The following is a 20,336-nucleotide window of genomic DNA, read 5'->3' as shown; positions in this document are numbered from 1 at the left end:
GCTTTGTTACAGTGAAAAAAATTCAATCATCTTCTAGGCGATATCAACAGAAATAACGAACCATTATTAGCATCAACAAAGCAGCATCAAATAAATAAGCGAGGAGCCCTGAACTTAGTCGGGTTATTAGACTCAGACTCAGCATTTAAGATGGCAACCGTTATTAAAGGTTCGAAGGGAAATGATGCACACTTTCTGGACCAAATCAAAAATCAAACTTCGTTTATCGAATCAACAAAAAACATTATAATGAATTTGGAAAAACTACAAACAGTTCATTCCAGTCATTGAATCTTGCGCTCAATCAAACCATAACTCGGATGAACAGCATACCAAGGAAATGAAGGAAACGGAAGCAACACAAACATTCTCCATGGTAGCTATGCACGGCGTTACAAGACGTACTTTCAGATCCACATCATGAGAAGACTCCAAGAATTATTGACCATTAAACAGGAACTTACACCACATTTGTGCTTACCGATTAAGTCATCCGATCTCTTGGGATTATACAACTTTATGTTATGACTAACTCTGGCTGGCTGGGCCATGAACAGTAGGTGCAAGCTTTGCACTTAAGTGGAGAGCATGTCATCCACAGATTTCTCTGTGGAGGAATATGAATCTGGTGAGGCCTCCAAAAACAGTGCCTCGGACGCGACTTGATTGCTTAAAATCGTGGCTGGATACCAAGTCTGTGACTCCTTGCCCTTTGGAGAATTAAAATCCACTGGTTCCATCTTCACCTTTAGTGTAGTAGTAAAATACTACAAATTCTACCTCCACGACAATGTTATCTCCGAGGGGCAGATTTATTGATATGATAAACATTGTTATTTAGAGATTTTTCACTCTGCATATATTTTCCGGTAGTTTGAATTTAACGGTCGTATGACGTCATGAAGAGTCTTATACGTTCGATTTCCAAATTCGAGTGAAACTTATAAAGGAAAACCACTCAAAACGTGATTCTCCACTTACCAACCAAACTTGACAGTATTTTCTCTTTCTCTCTCTTATACAATTCTTTAACTGTTCTTTCCACCAGGAAATGTCAAAATTCGATGACATTTCATCAGTCCAGTTAGTCAGCTGTTTGTGATTTCTCTGTCGTGTTTCTGTTGTCGACGCTTAAAGCCATCCTAGTACCTGAGCAAAACATGTTTCCCTCGAAAAACCCCCGCATTACTCCTAATTAGTCCAGTAAAACCTCGAACACGTAAGATGGCTGTGCCGAAAATCACAGACTACGAGATCCAGGAGAAGCTTGGCGCTGGTAGCTACGCGACAGTCTACAAAGCGCGCCACAAGGTAAGCGAAATGTCGCAGCGGAGTCTATTCTGGGATTCCCAACGTGTGCATTCTGTATTGATTTTTGCTTGCATTGCAGAAGACGAACACATTCCACGCCATCAAGTGCGTGCAGAAGTTGTCGCTTTCCAAGTCAGCCACGGATAATCTAGTCACGGAGATTCGGCTGCTGAAGAATCTCTCGCACAAGCACATCGTAGGCTTGACCGACTTTTTCTGGGATGAAAAGTAGGCCACATTATCTTACCGTATCGCAGGGTGTTCCTCACTGCGTTTCTCTTCTCCACAGGTTTATCTACATCGTCTTGGAGTACTGCAATGCGGGCAACCTGTCCACCTACATCCGACAGCGCAATGTGCTACCGGAAGCCACTTGCAAGTACTTCCTCCGCCAGCTGGCGGCTGCGGTGCAATATATGCGCTCGAACGACATTTCTCATTTTGATCTCAAGCCCCAGAATCTGCTGTTGACGCGGACGCCGAATGTGGTGCTGAAAGTGGCGGATTTTGGGTTCGCAGAGCACTTGGAGCTCGGTGAAAGCAACTACACGCTGAAGGGCTCGCCGCTATATATGGCGCCTGAAATCGTGCTCAAGCGAAACTACGACGCCCGAGCGGATCTGTGGAGTATTGGCGTGATATTGTACGAATGCCTGTTTGGCCGGGCGCCGTACAGTTCCAAGACGATTGAGGAGCTGATGGCGCGGATCAAGAAGCAGGAGCGGATCGCGATCCCGACAAATGCGAAGATCAGCGGAGAATGCGAGGATTTGCTGACGCGCCTGCTGCAACATGATGTCTCGAAGAGGATAACGTTTAAGGAGTTTTTTGAACATCCTTTCCTGGACCTGAAACATTCCCCAAATGAGCAGGTAAATAATTTGACGTGCGTACTTGTACGTGGTACTAACATTCGATTGCTATGCGGCGAGGAATTTGCCTTCAAACACTTAATAAGGAAAACATGTTCAGAGTTTGATGTACATGATGTTGGCAGAAGAACAAAATGTGGGAGGTTACTCTGTCGGAGCGCGTTCACTCCGTGCGCTACATTCCATTTCACAGCACAGCTGCCAATCGATAAGGTTTATGATCGCCAAACATCCAAAACGAACCCAAATGATATATTGTTGATAAGCTGTTCACGTGATCATTGTACTATTAAGGCATGCAAACGTGGGTTATCGCCATGAGAAGCTGAGGTGTGTAATTTCCTCCACTTAAATCGCACCAATTGAATGGGTCAATTCCCTACGAATTCGGGTATACATACGTGTGAAGTCCGTTATGACGGGCGTGTAATTAATTGATACCGCGGAACAGTCTCACCAAAAATTAACGATGTCAGATCGAGTGTAGCATATTTGAATAGTAGAAGAGAAGCGGAATGCTGGTTCCAATTTATCTGAAAGTTCGCCGTTGAAAAAACAAAAAGTTGCATAAAAAAATAACTGTCTCACTCTCAGAACTTATTCAACGAAAAATTCAGAAAGATACTTGATGGTTTCTTGAACGGGGATTCACAAATTTCCTGTTTGTTTGTGTGAAAGACTACGAAAAGGGATAGAAATTTGTGGGGAAGCAATCTGCAAGTTGCATAAATAAGAAGTAATTTGACCTGTTGCTATCGCTCAAGTGAGAAATAATAATGACAATCGTTGGCGCAACAATCCATATTGGATCAGGGACTTGAAGTGTGTTAGAGCACTTCATTCACGACCGTTACGGTACACTGCAGTACACTGTAGGAGGCGATGTGGTCAGCATTGCGTTCGTCCGAGATTATTACTCTGATTTGACTTAGGTACCCATTCACAGCTGAGTCGACTGGTATCCGACGTCAAATCACGATACAATTCCCACTGCTACCAGTGAGGTTTAAACCGCCACCTTCCGTACGACAGCCGCTTGCTCTAACCACTCAGCTATCCGGACACGAGAACGAGAAAAAGTGAGTAAAGTGAGATGTTGACACTTTAAGCAGTAATCCCCTTCCTGCTAAGCCACTATATTTTTGTCCTCTGCCAAGCCTAGCGGTATTGCAAATAAACATCACATCATCAACGGCGTAACAACCGGTATTCGGTCTAGACTTGCCTTAGTAGGAACTCCAAACACCCTGATTTTGCACCGAGGTCCGCCAGTTCGATATCCCTAAAAGTTGTCTGGCGTCCTGGTCTACGGCATTACTCCATCTCAGGTAGGGTCTGCCCCGTCTTCTTTTTCCATCATAGATATTGCCCTTATAGACTTTTCGGGTGGGATCATCCTCATCCATACGGATTAAGTGACCCGCCCACCGTAACCTATTGAGCCAGATTTTATCCATAACCGAGGTCGAGGTATCACTCATGAATTTTATCGTTATAGAGCCTACAGAATCGTCCATTCTTATGTAGGGGGCCAAATTTTTTGGAGGATTCTTCTCTCGGACGCGGCCAAGAGCTCGCAACTTTTCTTACTGAGAACCAAGTCTCTGAGAAATACACGAGAACTGGCAAGATCAGTATCTTGTATAGTAAGAGCGTGGTAAGACGTTTCGAGTGAAACTGAAGCTGAAATAGGCTTTCTTGGTAGCCAACAACCGTGCGTCATCATCATAGCTGATATCGGTTGTGATTTTCCACTCTACATAGGGGAAATTTTTGTAATTTTCCATCTTTATTGTTTTCGGTTGACCAGTGCAATTCGATGTTGTTCGTTCTTTGTACTTTGACACTGACGTTGCCACCATGTACTTCGTCTTGCCTCCATTAATGTGGAGCCTGAGATCTCGCGTCGCCTGCTCGATATCGTCAGTAGTTGGGTGGATTTGAAGAGGATGATGCCTCTTGCATTGGCATTTGAATCGCGAATCACTCTCTCCATAGCTACGTTGAAGACGGCGCATGATAGGGCATCTCCTTGTGTTAGATCGTTGTTGATGTTGGATGGTCTCGAGAATGATCCGCCAGCTTTTATCTGACTTAACACATTGATCATGTGGGATATCAAATGAAAGGCCTCGGTTAGTGCTTTTCGAAACCGATACTAGTTTTGACGTTGGTTGTAAAGGAGAAGAATGCGGGGTCCAGAAAGGGTCAGACCCGTTCTCAGAAACTTAGGTACCCTTAGGTATCTGAAAAGAAATGTGTTAGAATCTCGGCTTACTCTCCATACCGATACAGTCAATAATGGTATATTACCACATTCATTATAAGTTTTTTTTAGAAATTGACTGAGAATCTCCCTTCAATTTATCCTAGAATCACCAAATTTTGCCGTAATGAAGACATAATACTACCAAGTTTGGTGGAAATGAAATACTCTTATATAAGCAAATATTCTTATATACGCAATACACAGAACCTTTCGTACCTGTAGTGCTTCGGTTGCGGTTTCCCGACCTGTTGCGAGTTTGAGAACAGAAAATAATCTGAGGTGCTAAGCCTGGCAAAAAGGGACGCATGGGGTAGCAATTCAAACATTAATTTTGACCATTGCAATAACGGATTTGCGACCTGGTACTTTGCCCTGATGAAACAACACTGCCTTGTTAGCCAAATGCCGCGTTTGTTTGCTTGAATTCTTGACTCTGGTTGCAATAATTTCGCATAATACACGCCGTTGATGTGTCCGGATAGCTGAGTGGTTAGAGCACAAGGCTATCGTACGGAAGGTCGCGGTTCAAATCTCACTGTATCGTGATTTGACGTCGGATATCAGTCGACTCAGCTGTGAATGAGTACCTGAGTCAAATCAAGGTAATAATGTCGGGCGAGTCAGCATTGCGCTCGCCAAATTGCCTCCTACAGTATACTGTAGTGCACCGTTTCGGTCTTGAATGAAGTGCTCTAACACACTTCAAGGCCCTGATCCAATATGGATTGTTGCGCCAACGATTATTATTATTACTCGCCGTTGATTGTTTTTCCTTCTCAAGATAGCCGATGAAAAATATTCCGTGCGCAACCCAAAAAACCGACGCCATGACCTTGCCTGCAGATGAAAGGGTGTTCGCCTTCTTTGGAGCCAGTTCTCCCTTTTGAGACCATTGTTTTAATTGTTCTTTGTCTGAAGTAGTGCACGCATGTCCACAGTTATGAAACGGCGCAAAAATTCTGCTTTGCTCCTGTGAATTTTCCCAAACTTTCAATTGAAACATCTTCACGAAACTGTTTTTGCTCGAGTGTGAACAAACGCGGCACCCATCTTAAGCACATCTTTCTAATCTCCAAATGTTCAGTTAATCGCGCGCTTTCGATCGACAATCATCCCGTGCCGCTTTGTGATTTTCTTCACCATTTCTGGGGTCGTCACCTCATTTGATCGAATACTGCGAGACTCGTTTTGGCATCTCGTTTAAACTATGTTACTCTACGTTCTATTGTTGTAAACGACTCACCTAGAGTAGATTGCAGTTCAGCTTTTAGGCTGGCTGTGTTGAGGCCTTTCAAATAAAAGGATTGTATCACATAACGATGACCAATTTTCTCCATTTTCACAAATTGACTAAAAACGTTCATTATTGATGGTTACCAAACAAACACCAAAAAAAGCATGGCGTCTTCAAACTTTTTTAATCGATTTTGTACTTTCACTTATCCTTACATTTAGAGTGGCATTTTTCAAACATCTACCGCCATTTCTACTTTTGAGACAACCCTCGTTGCTCTTTGCTAGGAATGGCAATAGGTCCTGGAGTAGCAGTTTTTCGAATACTTTTGACATTTTGAGAAGAAGGCTTTTCGGTCTGCACGATTTGATTTGCGTGGCATAATTTCCAAGTTTCGGAATCATTATTACTGCGTTGAAGATATAGCACAGTAACTTGAGGGCTTTTACTGGCAGCTGGTTCAATATGAAAGAAGTTACTAAATCATACCTTAGAGCCTTGTTAACGTTGACGTTTTCTTTAATGATGGTTTCAACATCTTTCAGAGAAGTTTGCAGGTGGCTCAGGTTGATGCTAATTGGACATCTGGAAGTATTTGGTGTTGCTATAGAGGCGACTTCCAGCAAAATTTTGTTGAAACGCTCAAGCACTTCATCATTGTCAGATTTATTCCTTAATCGAAAGCCCAGCAAAAAATTATTGTTCATTTCCTTTTTGAATGTTCGTCAATTTGTGGATTTGTTCGTCAGTCCAGGTTAAGAGTTATTCTACTTTGGCTTATTTTGCACCGTGAAAATTACGGGAGGGTGGTCTGACGATAGCTTGTAAATTGTTTGCGCCTACTTAAGCTACTTAGGGTGATATGTGTAGACTGCCTCATAAAACTTTCTATCGTTAGGAGAGACTACCTTGAACCTTAATGGGTATGCTTTGCGTTGAAATCGCCAGTGGCTGGGTAAACTGCTTCCAAGTTATTTGGTAAGTGAGAGTGGCTTTCTCTCCAGGGTGCTTAGCATCATAAAAAATGTACCCGGAACCATCAAATTTGTTTTTTTTTTCTGAGAAGTGAGTTTCCGATATTACAAACAGATCAATGCTATGATATTAACTAGAGGCGGCTTATTTGCACTAATTGTCTTTATTTTTTTTCCTTTAAAGAAAAAATAATAATAATGAATGTCATAAGTTTTCAAGGAGCTCTCAGCTCTGCATTGGTTTAGGCCATTTGCATTCCAATGAGCATTTTTTATGGTATTTATCGTTTATTTAAAAGAATCTGCAACATCATATTTTGCTTCTTTATTAGCTCCTGGATCATGGTGCTGATAGTATTCATGAACTTATACAGATTCAGATTATTATATAACAGTACAACAATAATCGAAGATAGTTCGTGTCGTGAGCTGTCAGCGGTAGGTTCGTCTTGGCCTTACTACATCAGCAAATCACACTCCAGGACGAATATATGGGGCTGGTAAGTTAACGGAACTAGCGGGATTTATGTTTCAGCCATAGACTTCATTTGTTGTTGCTCCTAGTTTGAACAGGCGGTGTACTTTGTTTCAGAGCTTTATGAACTTCGCATCTTCTATAATTGGTAGAATGGTTTTGTCTGGGTTTTACTTTTGGTGCATATAAATGCTTTATGGAACTCTTCGCAGATTACGTAAACACTAGGAAGTGGTCTCCGAAACAATTGTATTCGGAAGGAAAAAAAATACAGTATAAGGAACAACACCCAGTTCTTTTCTTAATTTATATATTAACTGTAAGAAAAAACATGGATTCAATTCAACTTTGAATAAGGGTTGCGGTATTATGTTTCTATTCATTATCATACTGACTGATTTCACAGCTTATCCTATTTCAGTAAGTTCCTCTTTCATTCCATCGGAATCGACTTCGGGTTTAATGCTCTTGATCATAACCCACATTCCTTTGCTACTTTTAAGCTGGTATGTAGCGAAATCCTTAGCTAGCTTTCTAAAACCGTCTTCAGAATCGAGTTCTATTTTCCTCTCGTTGATCTCTCCTTTTTTGATGGGAACAATGTGGAAATTGTTTTCTCAAGTATTGCTTGTAATTTATCCACTGCTTTTCTCACGAAGGTAAATCGGAGGGGTTTAGCTTCAGTGATTGCTTTTGGCCATCAGCTTCTGGTGCCAAAAACTGGAATCGATTTTCACTGATTCCACCGATTCACCGTGAGTTTCGAAACTTTCTTAGCATTGCTAATTATTTTCGACGATTGTGGACTGCAACACCTTTTGATAATGGAGACGTATTGTCACTGGATGTCAGATACTAGTCAACTCAACTGTGAATGAGTACCTCAGTCAAATCAGAATAATAATTACGGTCCAGCGCAATGCTGATCACATTGCCTCCTACAGGCTACCATAGTCATGTAGGGCACCATTGAATGAAGTGGTCTAACACTCTTCAAGGGTCTGATCCGATTATTATTATTATCAGATACTATCTGAAGACAATCTAGTATATAAGCGTTCATCGCAATCACGCCCGAGGAATTGTCTCATCTTTCGCCTTTAGCATGAAAGTGGCCTCAAGGGAAAAATAACGAAAGATTTTTAGAAAAGAGCGGATTTTGGTCCGTCATCATATAGGTGTTACTCTAGCGAAGTACCTGTTGACGCCTCTGCCCACTAATTTGTTAGCTAGTTCAGAAGGGTGTGTCTGATCCTTGGTACACTGCTTCCTCGCGTATCATTAAACGAACAGTGCAACGAAATTTGTTTCGGAAAGGGTCTAAATTCCCAGTCGTCTATAGATATAGCGTTGAAAATCGATACAGCATGGTCTACAACAAAAAAATCGGAAATAAAATCAAACAGATCGACGGAGCCATGCATTTTGCTAACCCCCAAGGCGCGAACAGGCGAGGAAAATCCCTCCTAAAAATTAGAGCGGTTCGCTATCAAGGAGATGTCGGCCTCATGACCCTCGTGACCATTACGAAAAACCGGAAGTTGGGTGCCTCAGGTATGAAAGGTTTTGTGTATTTCTTTTATAAAGACATTTAAGTGTGAATTTGTCCCATTAGTACGTAACACGTAATTACGCATATATTATGTGAGAATATTCACTTTCGGGTGATATTGCCATTCAAAATCTTGAATTTCCAAAGAAGTAACAACTTTGAATTATTATAACTTTGTTAGTAATAGTGGTAGGATCAAACCCTATATTAGAGTCTACATTGCTGCAAAAGTTTGTGGTGATCGAATGAACTTAAGGGGGGTTCCGCAGGCAATTACTGAAAATTATAGTAATATACTATTATTATCTTTATTTGAAGCGATATCGGTATGGAAGGTATTTTGGAGCCTAGCCACCATATAGTGGCAGCCTCTTGATTTTTTTCAGAATTTTCGATTCTGTAGTTTCTGAGAATGGCCCCGTGAAATAAATGATCACTTTCGACCCTCCGAACTCCCCGCCTTTCCAACAAATGTCAAAACTAAGACCTGTTTTGGAAAGTACTAACCGAGAGCTTTCATTTGATACTGCACATGACTACATTCTGTGAAAAAAATGTACATCCCCTTTTGCATATATGGGGACCCCCCTTAAATTCGACTTAAAAGGATGTAACTCACTGTATGTGTGGGCGTTCACAGTTCCTATCTTTCCACTAAATTTAGTGTCAATCGCTGCTACAATCTCCGGGAAAAATGCATGTGACGGACAGACAGACAGTAAATCGATTTTAATAAGGTTTTGTTTTATACAAAACCTTAAAATGAGGTCTGATGCTACCTTAGACTTGAGCTGCTGAATTCTTGCGGGAGTTAAGCAGCAAGCCAGAACGTCTTGAAATTAAAGAGGTTGCATACAACTACATCGCGAAGAGATGGGAATCCCGTAAGCGAATTCTTTGATCTTTACACCTTTATAGCTGCAACAAATTTTGATTATTTAAAAAAATGCAAAATTTGAGATATTAAAGCATTATCATGTGTCGTAATTCTTTATTTTTACCCTATTCGGTAGTGGGGTCGGCCATTTTTCTCGATTTAGCCGACGACGAAAGGTTCTGCGCGGAACATCACCTTAGTAGGTGATTTGAAATTACATCAAATTTTGAAAAAAGTAATACAGTAAAATCCTGATCATTCGTAAGGTTAAGGGGCTGACGATTTGCTACGAACTATCGGGATTAACAATTATCGGGAGTGCAAAATAATGAAAATTAACTCTTCAGTATCGGCAAATTTGTACGAATAAGCAGGAAATGCGAATAATCGATGCACAAATTATCGAACGGAAGGGTAAACGAAGCTGTGGTAAATTCTGGATTTGTAAAACTCCTTGACGGATCGATCGCAAAGGATGCGACTTTATTTTAAACAAAAATAAGCTTCGTTCCCAAAATTTGGCTGACTCTTGTATTAGAAGTTAACTCCAGTGTCTATAGTTTCAATCACTATCGATATCCACTGTTTCTCGAATTGATCTCGGTACTGTTATTGCATGTGTACAGCTCTAGAGATTACAGAAACTCTTACCATTCTGGGAAAATTAAGAAAAAGGAGAAACCAACTGCATTCCCAACGATGATGAGAATTTTGCCTCACAGTTACCTCTCTCGCAGTTTTACGTTTACTCCTGTTTGGCGTTTTTTCGGTTGACGTTTTTAATGTTTAGACTTTATTCCTTGGATTGTTTTCGGGAAACTCTCTGCTGAAGCTGGTCACGATCCTCCAGAAAATTTAAATCTGATTATTCAATCCTTCTCTCTATTTTTTTACTTGGATTTCTTCTTCAATATCAAAAACTAATGTATTCTCACTGCTTCACTCTCGTCAATTCACTGATTCACAAACTCATACCTTCACGCTTTTATTTAGATCCTATTTTTGCTTATGATTTTCGACTTAACATTCTCGACTGGTCAAATTCCCTAGAATGAATTCTCGTTGATTCCACAGAGAATTTTAACAGCAAAGCAAATCATATGATTATGAAAAATGAATAGCAATATGAAATCAATTAAAAAATACAACCCCCTGTCATAGATAGAAAAGACCTAATTAATACAAACTAAAAATGATTTGAAATATGCGGTAAAGAAACTGGAAGAACACTGGATCAGATAGCATATTTTATTAGAAAGGACAATAGCTTATGACAAATGAATTCCAGGGCAATTACGAGGATATACAGCTCTCCATGCCATGACAGCGCTTAGCTTTCTGCAAAACATAAGGAATTATAGTGAACCCTTCAAAGCTGTATTAGCCAACACAGGCCAATAGGGAAAATGATCAGTAAGCAAACAAATGCGGCCAATCCTTAGATTTACGGCGAAAGAAATCAATAAGATCAAAAATGAAAAGAGTGGGCGAAAACCATATCACGACTCTTCAGACTATGTATGTGGTTCTTCGTTGCACGATATACTTTGATGCCGATAGGAAGGGAAATGAGTAGTGATTGCTCTAGAAAAAGGCATTAGATATTCATCAAGAATTCTTAAGTTACGAATTGATTGCTCCCCACCCAAAAAGAAAAATACTCAAAGAAGAGCACATTTTAATATCCAACATTTTCAGAGCTTTCTTTTTAGGCAAGCACAGCGCGCTCTCACTTTTAATCGGCTTCCTTGTCTCTGCAATTATATCAATTATTCATCTACTAACCCTTCCCAAATATCATTTCAACACATTCATTTTGTTTCCATTATTGCACAAAATATTCAGCAAAAAATCAGTATGTTATCATATTACAGAGCCTCCAGAAGGCTGTCTCGTTAGTCACAAAAGCTGTTGAACAGGATGAAAAGCAAAACTACAAGGAAGCCTATCATTTATATTGCAAAGCCCTTCAGTATTTTGCCCCGCTTATTGCCGATGAAAGTGATGCGGCCAAACGACAAGCGCTTCGTAGTCGCGTGATATCCTACATAAATCGAGCAGAAGAAATCAAAACTGGGATGACAATTGCACGGAATCAAAATTCGCCGGCCAGTAAACCAGTTACAACGTCAATGAGTGATATTATGGAACCGAATGCTAGATTCAAACAACTTTGTGAGTGAATTGATTTAATGGTACGATTATGAGGGGGAACATTTTTGAAATTTTGTTCTTCATAGACTCTCTTTGTTCATCAAGTCCTAATATTCAAAATGGTTTGGATATCGGTAGACAAGCGGAGCTTTATACCTACGAAAGACGATTTGACTCAGCCTTGCAATCGTTTACGTCTGCGTTGAGCATTTTAGTGCCTCTATTGAATAGCGAGCCAAAGGGAGAACGGCGAACGTTACTTTACCAACAGGTGAGAACTGTAGTGCAACAATATAAAGGACATTCTAATGTTGACTACTCTGTTTTTATCTCCATTTTCAGGTTACTGACTGGATGAAAGAAGCCGAAAGTATTAAGGCATTACTATCCGCAAAAAATGTTGACGAGGAACAGAAAACTCTACATAATTGCAGCTTACAATGAATTCGTTCTGATATTTATTATGACGATTCCTATTTAGAATATTTTTAATGGACAGAATTTGAATAAATTTCTAAGTGTATTTGTTGAAAAATATGCGTTCGTTGTGCTTTTAAACTACTTTTAACTTGTACTTTTATCGGTAAGATCAGCTATTTACATTATACTGCTAAAAGTCGACTTTTGTTGTTTTATTTTCTATTGGATTGAAAGACCTACCCTGCAGTCAGTTTTTCACCAGTCTGTCATAAGTAAACTCATCAAAAACTGACTGGTGAGAGTGATTGGCTGATGGGATCAGTGTGATCCAGATGATAAAAACAGTTTTTGCCGCATGCACTATATCTGGACCATTCCAAAGGCGTGTTTCGGCTAACAACACAATGGCAACTGAGCTAAACTCAGCCAGAATGACAGATTTTTTTTTTTTTAATTTCAAATATTAATTAGTCATTGCCATGAACGATCAATTTTGTCATTCTGACTGACGTCAAACTTCAAACTGGTGAAAAGCTGACTGTGTAGGGTAGGCCTTAGTTTCCTTTCATTAAACCGAAAGGAAAAACATAATTTTCTTCCGCGAGTTGATATTTTTTTCGAAACAACCAAAGCTTCTTGAGTTAAAATATCTCAGGTTCGCTGGTCATCTCACAGTGCTATGCCGTAGGTAACCTAACAGGCATATGTTGAGGTAGCAACCACATGTTGTGTCCGAAACACGTGTTTGCTACCTCAACATAAATAAAATTCTATAGTTAAATTTGAAACCTTTCCTTTTAATAGAAGTATAGTAAACTAAGGAACTGTTTTTATAAAACTTCTAGTAGGCACTTTCAGAAAAAATACATCTAAGAGGACTCAGCAAAAACCTCAAATGGCGCCTACTATGATTTTTAACCATTTGTTCGGGGTGATCCTGAGGCTTGACGGAAACTGGATTTCTTTATAGTTAAATACAGTGATTGTAAGTTTCATAAAAAGCGTATTTCATTTGGTTAAGCATTAAAATCCAGATAGTAGCAATTACAACACGCTGGGGACGACCAAAACCTCAATGTCATTCTTGAGTCAAGGGCTGAAGACAAGAAAGGATTTGTTAATAAAAGTTCAAGCGGCCTATACTTGATGTAGAGCTGGCAATTGAAAAAGGTAAGGAAGTTGGAGATATTTCATGCTTAGAATTGAATCAATCAAAACTGATTCGGATAATTATAACCTTCAGATCACCGGAGCAATTTTCGGTTTGACGTTATAGGTTATATCCCGTATATTGGTAGAAGGAAAGGCTTTGAAGAGAAAAATACTGGAGTCGTACACATCCAGAATGGGATGCAATAATCATTAACGGTGAAAATCTTAACAAAAACCGATGCGATGCTCATTACGTTCATTTCAATGATCATAATTAATCTTTGAAATACAGTTAGGTGGATTGTTATTCAGCGAAGCATGAAGACGAAGAAAGCGCCCGTTCACCACTAGTTTTCGTTCTTACCATGTAGAATGTCACCCGAATTATCCAATTTTCAATATGCCACACACTTCTCACCCGTGATGATGTATTCCTAGCGGCTCACAACGAAGCTGATCTAGAGCAACTCATTTAAAAAGCGAAATGAATGCCTCATACAGCACGGTTTACGGCTGAATGTGTAGAAAATCGAGATCTTGATAACCGACCTCAATGAATCCGGCACGATGACTATCAGTGATAGTGACCTGCCCTGAGCTGGGTAAATGAGGTTCTTCGGGCGAATGCTGTAACTCGGACCTTAATAATCAGCGGAACAGCAACGCCCTAAATCCAAAATTTACCGGAGCGCGTTTCGTCATCTATGAATCATGACGACGATGTCTCACTGAGTCTGCCTTAACCATTCGTCTGTCCGCCATATCCGATTTACTCGGAAACGACCAGTTCTATTGTCAGGAAATTTGGTGCTTGCTTAAAAATTTCCCAAAACATGCAATACGAATATCCATATGCTTTCTCCCTTGATATATGTATATATGTATGTCTCCTATTCACTTCTTTGTGGAATTAAAAGTATCCACACAGAATCCTGTTACATATACATTCTTTTTAAGGTTTTGTTTGTGAAACAGAACGTTGAACTTATATCATATTGTCATGTTGGTATCAAATTAAAGGTCTCGGTGAGTGCTTTTCGAAGCCGTAGTTTTGACATTTGTTGGAAAAGCGGGGAATGCGGGGGTCTAAAGTGATGGTTTCTTTAACGGATCCATTCTCAGAAACTACCCAACCGGAAAACCTAAGAAAAAAACACGAAGTTGCCCCTATACAGTGTCCAGACTTCAAAATACTCTCCATATCGATATCTTTTCAAATTAAGCTAACAACAGTATATAACTGCTTTTTGGGAAATTTACTAGAAACCTTCTCACCAGGAGCCGATGGAATTGCAGCCGAATTGGTTAAATATGGAAGCGACCAACTACACCAAGCGGTTTATCAACTGATGCTCAAGGCATGAGACAGCGAATCAATGCCTGATGAGGGGCAACGGGGCATTATCTGTCTCATACATAAAACGGGAGATATCACGCAGTCCAGCAATTATGGAGGTATCACTTTGTTGAGTACCATCATATTCTCCGCTAGCTTGCTAGGCCGGATAGCCCCATACGTTCAGAACATCATTAGCCTATACCAAAGAGGCGTCACTCCACGGAAATCAGCAATAGATCAGGTTTTCTCTGTGCGGCAAACGATGGAAAAACTGCTGGAATTTTGTCATCAGTTGCACCGTCTTTTTATCGACTTCAAAAGTCAAATATACTTACATAAGAAACAAGCAAACCTTTTATATTTGAGGCGCCTAGCTTTATTTTAAAAACAAAAGTTTTAAAAAATGAAGGTAATTTTGAAATTTATTTTTTTAAAAGCTGCTTAAATTCAATTATTTAATCGATCTTTTAGTACTACATGTGTTTTAAATAAAACTACATTTGCGCTTTTTTCTTCCAGTTCACAGTTTGGTGCAAAAAGCGGGAGAAGTCGGGGACCTCAAAAAAGGCAATTTCAACATCAAAAACAACCCTCTGTATAACAATAACAACCAAATACATTTTTCAGGATTTGTGTAAAATAAAACCTTAGTATTATTAATTATAATTATTAATAGAATCAATTCGGGAACGGCTGAACCAACTGACACGAAATTTGGCGAGAACATGTGGTCTGTGAACATGCATACAACGGGTGGCGTCATTTTCCACTAGGTTCAAGGGGGGTGAGTCCCCATACATTTGAAAGGAGGAAGGTAAAGTTGTTTCACAGAATATAGTCATGTGGGGTATCAAATGAAGGGGCTCAAGTGGTACTTTTCGAAACTGATACTAGTTTTGATACATAGGGTAGTGAGGGCCCAAAATGTGTGCCTCAAAAAGTGTAACAGGTTTCGTTCTCAGAACTATCCATCAGAAAAATCTGAAAAAAATCACATTCTTATATTTGCTTACATAAAGTTAATAATAGTATATTACCATATTTTAGAAATTTACCCGACAACCTCTCTTAAGTTCATCCTTGAAGAACGATACGGTTATAAGTTATAGTATAATGCATAGTTTTGGAAAGTTTCACAAAAATCGAGATATTTTTAACAAAGTTATAGACGGTAATAACTGTGCATTTCACGTGAATTTATCGCAATCTAAGATGTGCATGATGTCATCATCAAATAAACGGCGGATATTAACGGCGGAGTAGAAGGTTGGAAATACATATGTATATCAAGGAATATTTAAATTGGAGATATATACGAATGAGAAAACGTAAATAGGAAATTTCTCACATAAGATGATCACAAAACCTTTATACTCAAGCGTCCAGCTTCCGGAATTCCGACTTGTTTATTTTGACTTTATTCAAAAGAAAAAGAACACAATATGTTATTCCATTTCTGAGAAATCAAAATTTTAAAAAGTCGCTACTAATTACGCTGTTAGTGTGAAAAGTGTCCTTAATGGCATCCGCTTGCTCTCTCGCCGAGTCGTTACTCAAATGGCTCGGGATTTGGAAAAGACTGGTTGTAGGGCCATTGGTGATGATGATGATAGAAAAAAAGTGATGTTCCCTCTTTAAGTGGTCTCCTAGTCCCAACATTATAATCTGTAATCCGGTTTTATTGCATCCTATGCTAATTTGAGGGTCTGAAGAGTATCCATCTATTCATCAAATTCATTGGAATTAAAAAATGGTTGGGAGTAGTTGAAAAAGATTGTATAATGGAGTGAAACAGGAATCACTTTTGAAAGGAAAATGCTAAGAAAAATCCTTGGAGCAGTTGAAGAAGCTGTCGATGAGGAATGAGGTACGACGTAGAGATATATATATAAGTATATAAGACGAGCTGAAAGTATCCAAGGTGATTAAACTGCGAAAGTACTGCTGCTCACTTTCAATGAATGGGCGGCTCGAAAATACCCAAAAGGAAATTCAAAGGGAAAATCATTGTCTCCAGGCCGGTCAGAAAGCTGAGAAAATAACCCCGACAACCATTGAACCGGGGTGGTGAAGAAGTGAAGCAGGATCACTAGTGCAGTCTCTTGTACGTTAACAATTATAAGAGCTCATAGATTTGTTTGAAAACACAAACACTAAGAAGCAATTCATTGTAAAGTTATGATACATCTAATTTAGTACTACAGTCACAAAAGTTTAACACTAGGTATCCAAACCTCTGTTAGTTTATCAAATTCGATAACAGTAGAAAAAGGCATTCAGGATAACGCGGATATGATTGAAAACAATTGAAATTTTTGGTGTTACGATAGTTGAAAGCCGTGGAAATGCTTCGAAAATCTAGTATTTGGACAGTCGTAGTACTTACTTATCTACTCACATCTGCCAACATTTTATTCATGTTCGAAACAATGAATAAGTTCCATTCCATCCATCCATCCATCAAAATTGGGTAAATTTAAATTTTCTGGCTCATATGGTCTACGCACTTTATTATTAATAATTCCTAATAGGCATGTCGCAAACTTGTGGCTACTTAATCAGTACCATATCATTTTTCTCGCCAAACAGTTTAATCTTTAGAAAGTCAACAATAATGGACATCTGTTTTGGAAGATCGAGCCCCTTATCTTCGCAGTAATCTGCTGAATGATCATCATGTTAGCATCAACAAAAACACACTAACGAAATTCGATAACTTGAAGATTCAAGCGTATGTCAAGCGTATGCCTTCTCGGCAACAAATAGTATATCGTGAACTCCGCGAACGCGGACCTTTCACGAGTTTAATTTATTTCTAATTAAAATCGTGTCGTGCAGTTTGCAACAATCCCAAACTGCACTCTACATTGCAATTAGTGTTAGAACTTCAGATGTGTAAAAGCGTGGGCGGATAGTCTAATCAATTGCAAGAAATTGTTCCGAAAAAGTTGTTGATTGCTGGTGAGTTAGAACCATGAGAGTTTATATGGCGTTTGCGGCGTTGATGCTAGTCGTGGAGACAACTCAGTGTAAGTGGATTTTAATACGCATTGTAGCTGAAAATGTTTAATTTACTGCTTGAATGTAATTTACTGATTAACTTATTATTTGTCCTACCTCTAGCTATGCCATGCGCCCCACAAGAATTTACCGATGGGATCGTATGTGTCTGCAACGATACGTACTGTGATACTTTGGAAGATGTGGAACCTACAGGTGAAAATGACTTCGTGGCTGTTTCTTCAAGCAAAGTGAGTCCTATTTCTTACTAAATATCCAAAATCGTTTTGCATATATAAAGCAAATGTTACTCGTACACCCTCAAAGTTCATACTGGAAAATACTTTATTGGAATTTCATACAATTAATGCTGTAATTAAATATAAATAAAGACAACAACAACTTACTAGCCAGGAAATGATAAACCTTCTACTTATGTTGCCAACTGACGAGGACATACCTGCATACTAACAATTAAGGGGTTCATCCCGTGTGTCAGATCCGCGGAATCGAATTTTTTTTTGCATCAATTGTATCTAGATATAGCGTAGAATATATGGGCAAAGTGATTTTTTGATTTTCGGAGTCGTTGGGAAATTATAGTGTTAAATACGTGATAAGTCACATGCCAGATTTATGTCGATTGCCGTAATAAAGCGCGTATTTATCGGTCCGAATGACTTCACTAAAAGCACAAGAATTGAAGCCAAGGCTGTACATGTGTTTCTTGATGAAACTTGAGGTTTATGGACTAGGCATAGCAGCTTAATTATCAGTTAAGATTTTGGGGCTAAAAATCACATCCTACTTTTCAAATGCGTTTTTCTCGAAACCGCATATTGAAAATGTGCTGCCACCATAGCTCAAAATCTGTCTAACGAAATTCTTTGAAATTTTCACGACTTATTCGGAACATATTTCTGCGGTCCGCAAACTAGGATAATTGCGATTGATGGTAGTTTTTATTTTTTTATTTTAATGAAAAAACACCAAAATTCACAAAAAAAGTTTAAAGCGCCGCCAAAAATTTAGCTTTTAATATTTTTTAAAAATTCTAGTTTGCGGACTATAGTTAAGTCTGCACGTTAAAATGTTTACTTTTTTTCGTTAAAATGATCACAGCGGCCTCTAGCGTGGCAGCATAAAACCAGTTTTTTTTGGAGATGGGTTTATAAATTGCTCTGTATTTCAATAATGAAATATGCTATCGGGCTGAAAAAACTACTACGCATGCTCAAGATATCAATAAATATATGGTGAAAAATTGGCATTTGTACCTTTATCCAGTTCTTCACAAAAAATTTCAAAAAATAGCGAAAAAAAACGGGCTTCACACAGGATGACCCCCTTAAACAGTTGAATTGACGACACTACAGGGTACAATATCTGGCCTGTGAAATTTACTAAGCTATATGCTGCGATTCAAATTTTCAAGTGAACCTGTACATAAACTCCAATACTCCGCTTCAATAAGTTTTTAATTAACTTTTCTTAACTTGAGGCACTTTTATTCTTAATTATTATTTCCGAGCAGTTATAATCGCGACAAATGCTGGATTTTACCTAATACTAGCACTAAGTGCCAAGAATTTAGGCCCGTGGTAGGTCAATGGGAGAATCCGTGGAGAACTCCCCGCAACATCGAGCACGAATGCAGAATGGTGTACTTCTGCATGGTTCAACTAGACTATGTGAGAGTTTCAGGACATCAAAGGGAGTCGTGAGGGGTTTAGGTACAATACCTACAGCTGATAATATTATAAGAACTACAACCACCCGTTTGCGACTCCAAATTTCTTTGATTTCTCTATCATAGTCAGTCAGGCTCATAGTTTACCTTCTTCTTCACGTATTTTCGTTCGATGTTGCTATTATGGGGGATAGCTACATCAATAATATACGCGGAGCAACCCGTCTTGTCAACTAACAGTACGTCAGGCTTGTTATGTGGAATATGGCGATCAGTTAGAATTTGCCGGTCCCAATACATGCTGTAAGCAGAACTACCAAGTACTGCTTGCGGCTCATATCGGTATACCAGACATGTTGCCGTGATCAACCCATGCTTGCATGCAAGGTTTTTATGGATCACTTTACATACAGCATTATGCCGTGTGATGTATTGCACCGGTGCCATAACAGTGTCGTCAGAAATAAGATGGTTCAACGTCTATAACTCTCTCTCTCAACGTCTCTAACGCCGAAGCACACATTCTGCACTGGTCGTTTTCCACCCATTCTTTCATGATAAGCTTTTTATAAACTCGAGTGGCGACCACGCCGTCCCAAAAGGCACACATGAATCCCTCCGTCTCAGCGAAGGGCTCCCAAGCACACCCAGCCATCTGTTCGATAAATACAAATCGACAAATGGCTGCCAAAGACTATTCGCATGTTTACCGTGCATTGCGTTCGACTTCCAGCCATCGATTCGCTCTTGGTTCGACTTCACACCACTCAGATTGATCCTTCAAGTTAAGTGGAGTCAGCCCACAGTCTGCCTTACAGACAGCCGCATGCAAGGGACTCGCCTGCTCTTTGCTGTAAAAATAAGTGCGCAGCAAGTCGGCTTGGCGATGATGTTATGGTGTGATGTCACGAGGCAGGTTCATCCACTCCACGGCAGAGTTTGGATGATTTATTCGGAATTTGGACATAGTAGTCCATATGAATATATATATATTATTTGAAAATAGCGACTAAACTT

The 20,336-nt window shown here is 39.4% G+C and overlaps 2 protein-coding genes and 1 long non-coding RNA gene across 4 annotated transcripts in view; 2 read left to right on the top strand and 1 right to left on the bottom strand.

The window, feature by feature from the left end:
• The first annotated feature begins 1,046 nt into the window (after window positions 1-1,046).
• LOC119651656 (serine/threonine-protein kinase ULK3) lies at window positions 1,047-12,339 on the top strand. Of its 2 annotated transcripts, none has more exons than XM_038055342.1 (6): window positions 1,047-1,311; window positions 1,391-1,539; window positions 1,601-2,183; window positions 11,421-11,739; window positions 11,805-11,989; window positions 12,061-12,339. In XM_038055342.1, the coding sequence occupies exons 1-6, from the start codon at window positions 1,225-1,227 to the stop codon at window positions 12,160-12,162; spliced, it is 1,425 nt and encodes a 474-aa protein (XP_037911270.1). In that variant the 5' UTR covers window positions 1,047-1,224; the 3' UTR covers window positions 12,163-12,339. The 2 variants fall into 2 exon arrangements, with proteins under 2 accessions (XP_037911270.1, XP_037911271.1); XM_038055343.1 differs by having other exon boundaries at window positions 1,049-1,311; window positions 11,439-11,739.
• Window positions 12,340-17,514: 5,175 nt separating this feature from the next.
• The window catches only part of LOC119651376 (lysosomal acid glucosylceramidase), a 33,551-nt gene continuing 30,729 nt past the window's right edge, over window positions 17,515-20,336 (top strand). The window contains exons 1-2 of the mRNA XM_038054951.1: window positions 17,515-17,658; window positions 17,753-17,880. Of these exons, the coding sequence (XP_037910879.1) occupies window positions 17,604-17,658; window positions 17,753-17,880 (183 nt within the window). The 5' untranslated portion in view covers window positions 17,515-17,603. The remainder of the gene's footprint in view (window positions 17,659-17,752; window positions 17,881-20,336) is intronic.
• On the bottom strand, window positions 17,549-18,122 carry LOC119651377. The gene is made up of 3 exons (XR_005249453.1): window positions 18,037-18,122; window positions 17,747-17,972; window positions 17,549-17,685 (listed from the first exon to the last, which is right to left on the bottom strand). It is a non-coding gene; the product is annotated as an uncharacterized LOC119651377 (long non-coding RNA).

Source organism: Hermetia illucens, chromosome 3 (genome assembly GCF_905115235.1).
Source record: "Hermetia illucens chromosome 3, iHerIll2.2.curated.20191125, whole genome shotgun sequence".
Taxonomy (NCBI): Eukaryota; Metazoa; Arthropoda; class Insecta; order Diptera; family Stratiomyidae; genus Hermetia; species Hermetia illucens.
The sequence above is the reverse complement of the archived record's forward strand: the minus strand, read 5'-3'. Positions and strand labels throughout refer to the sequence as shown.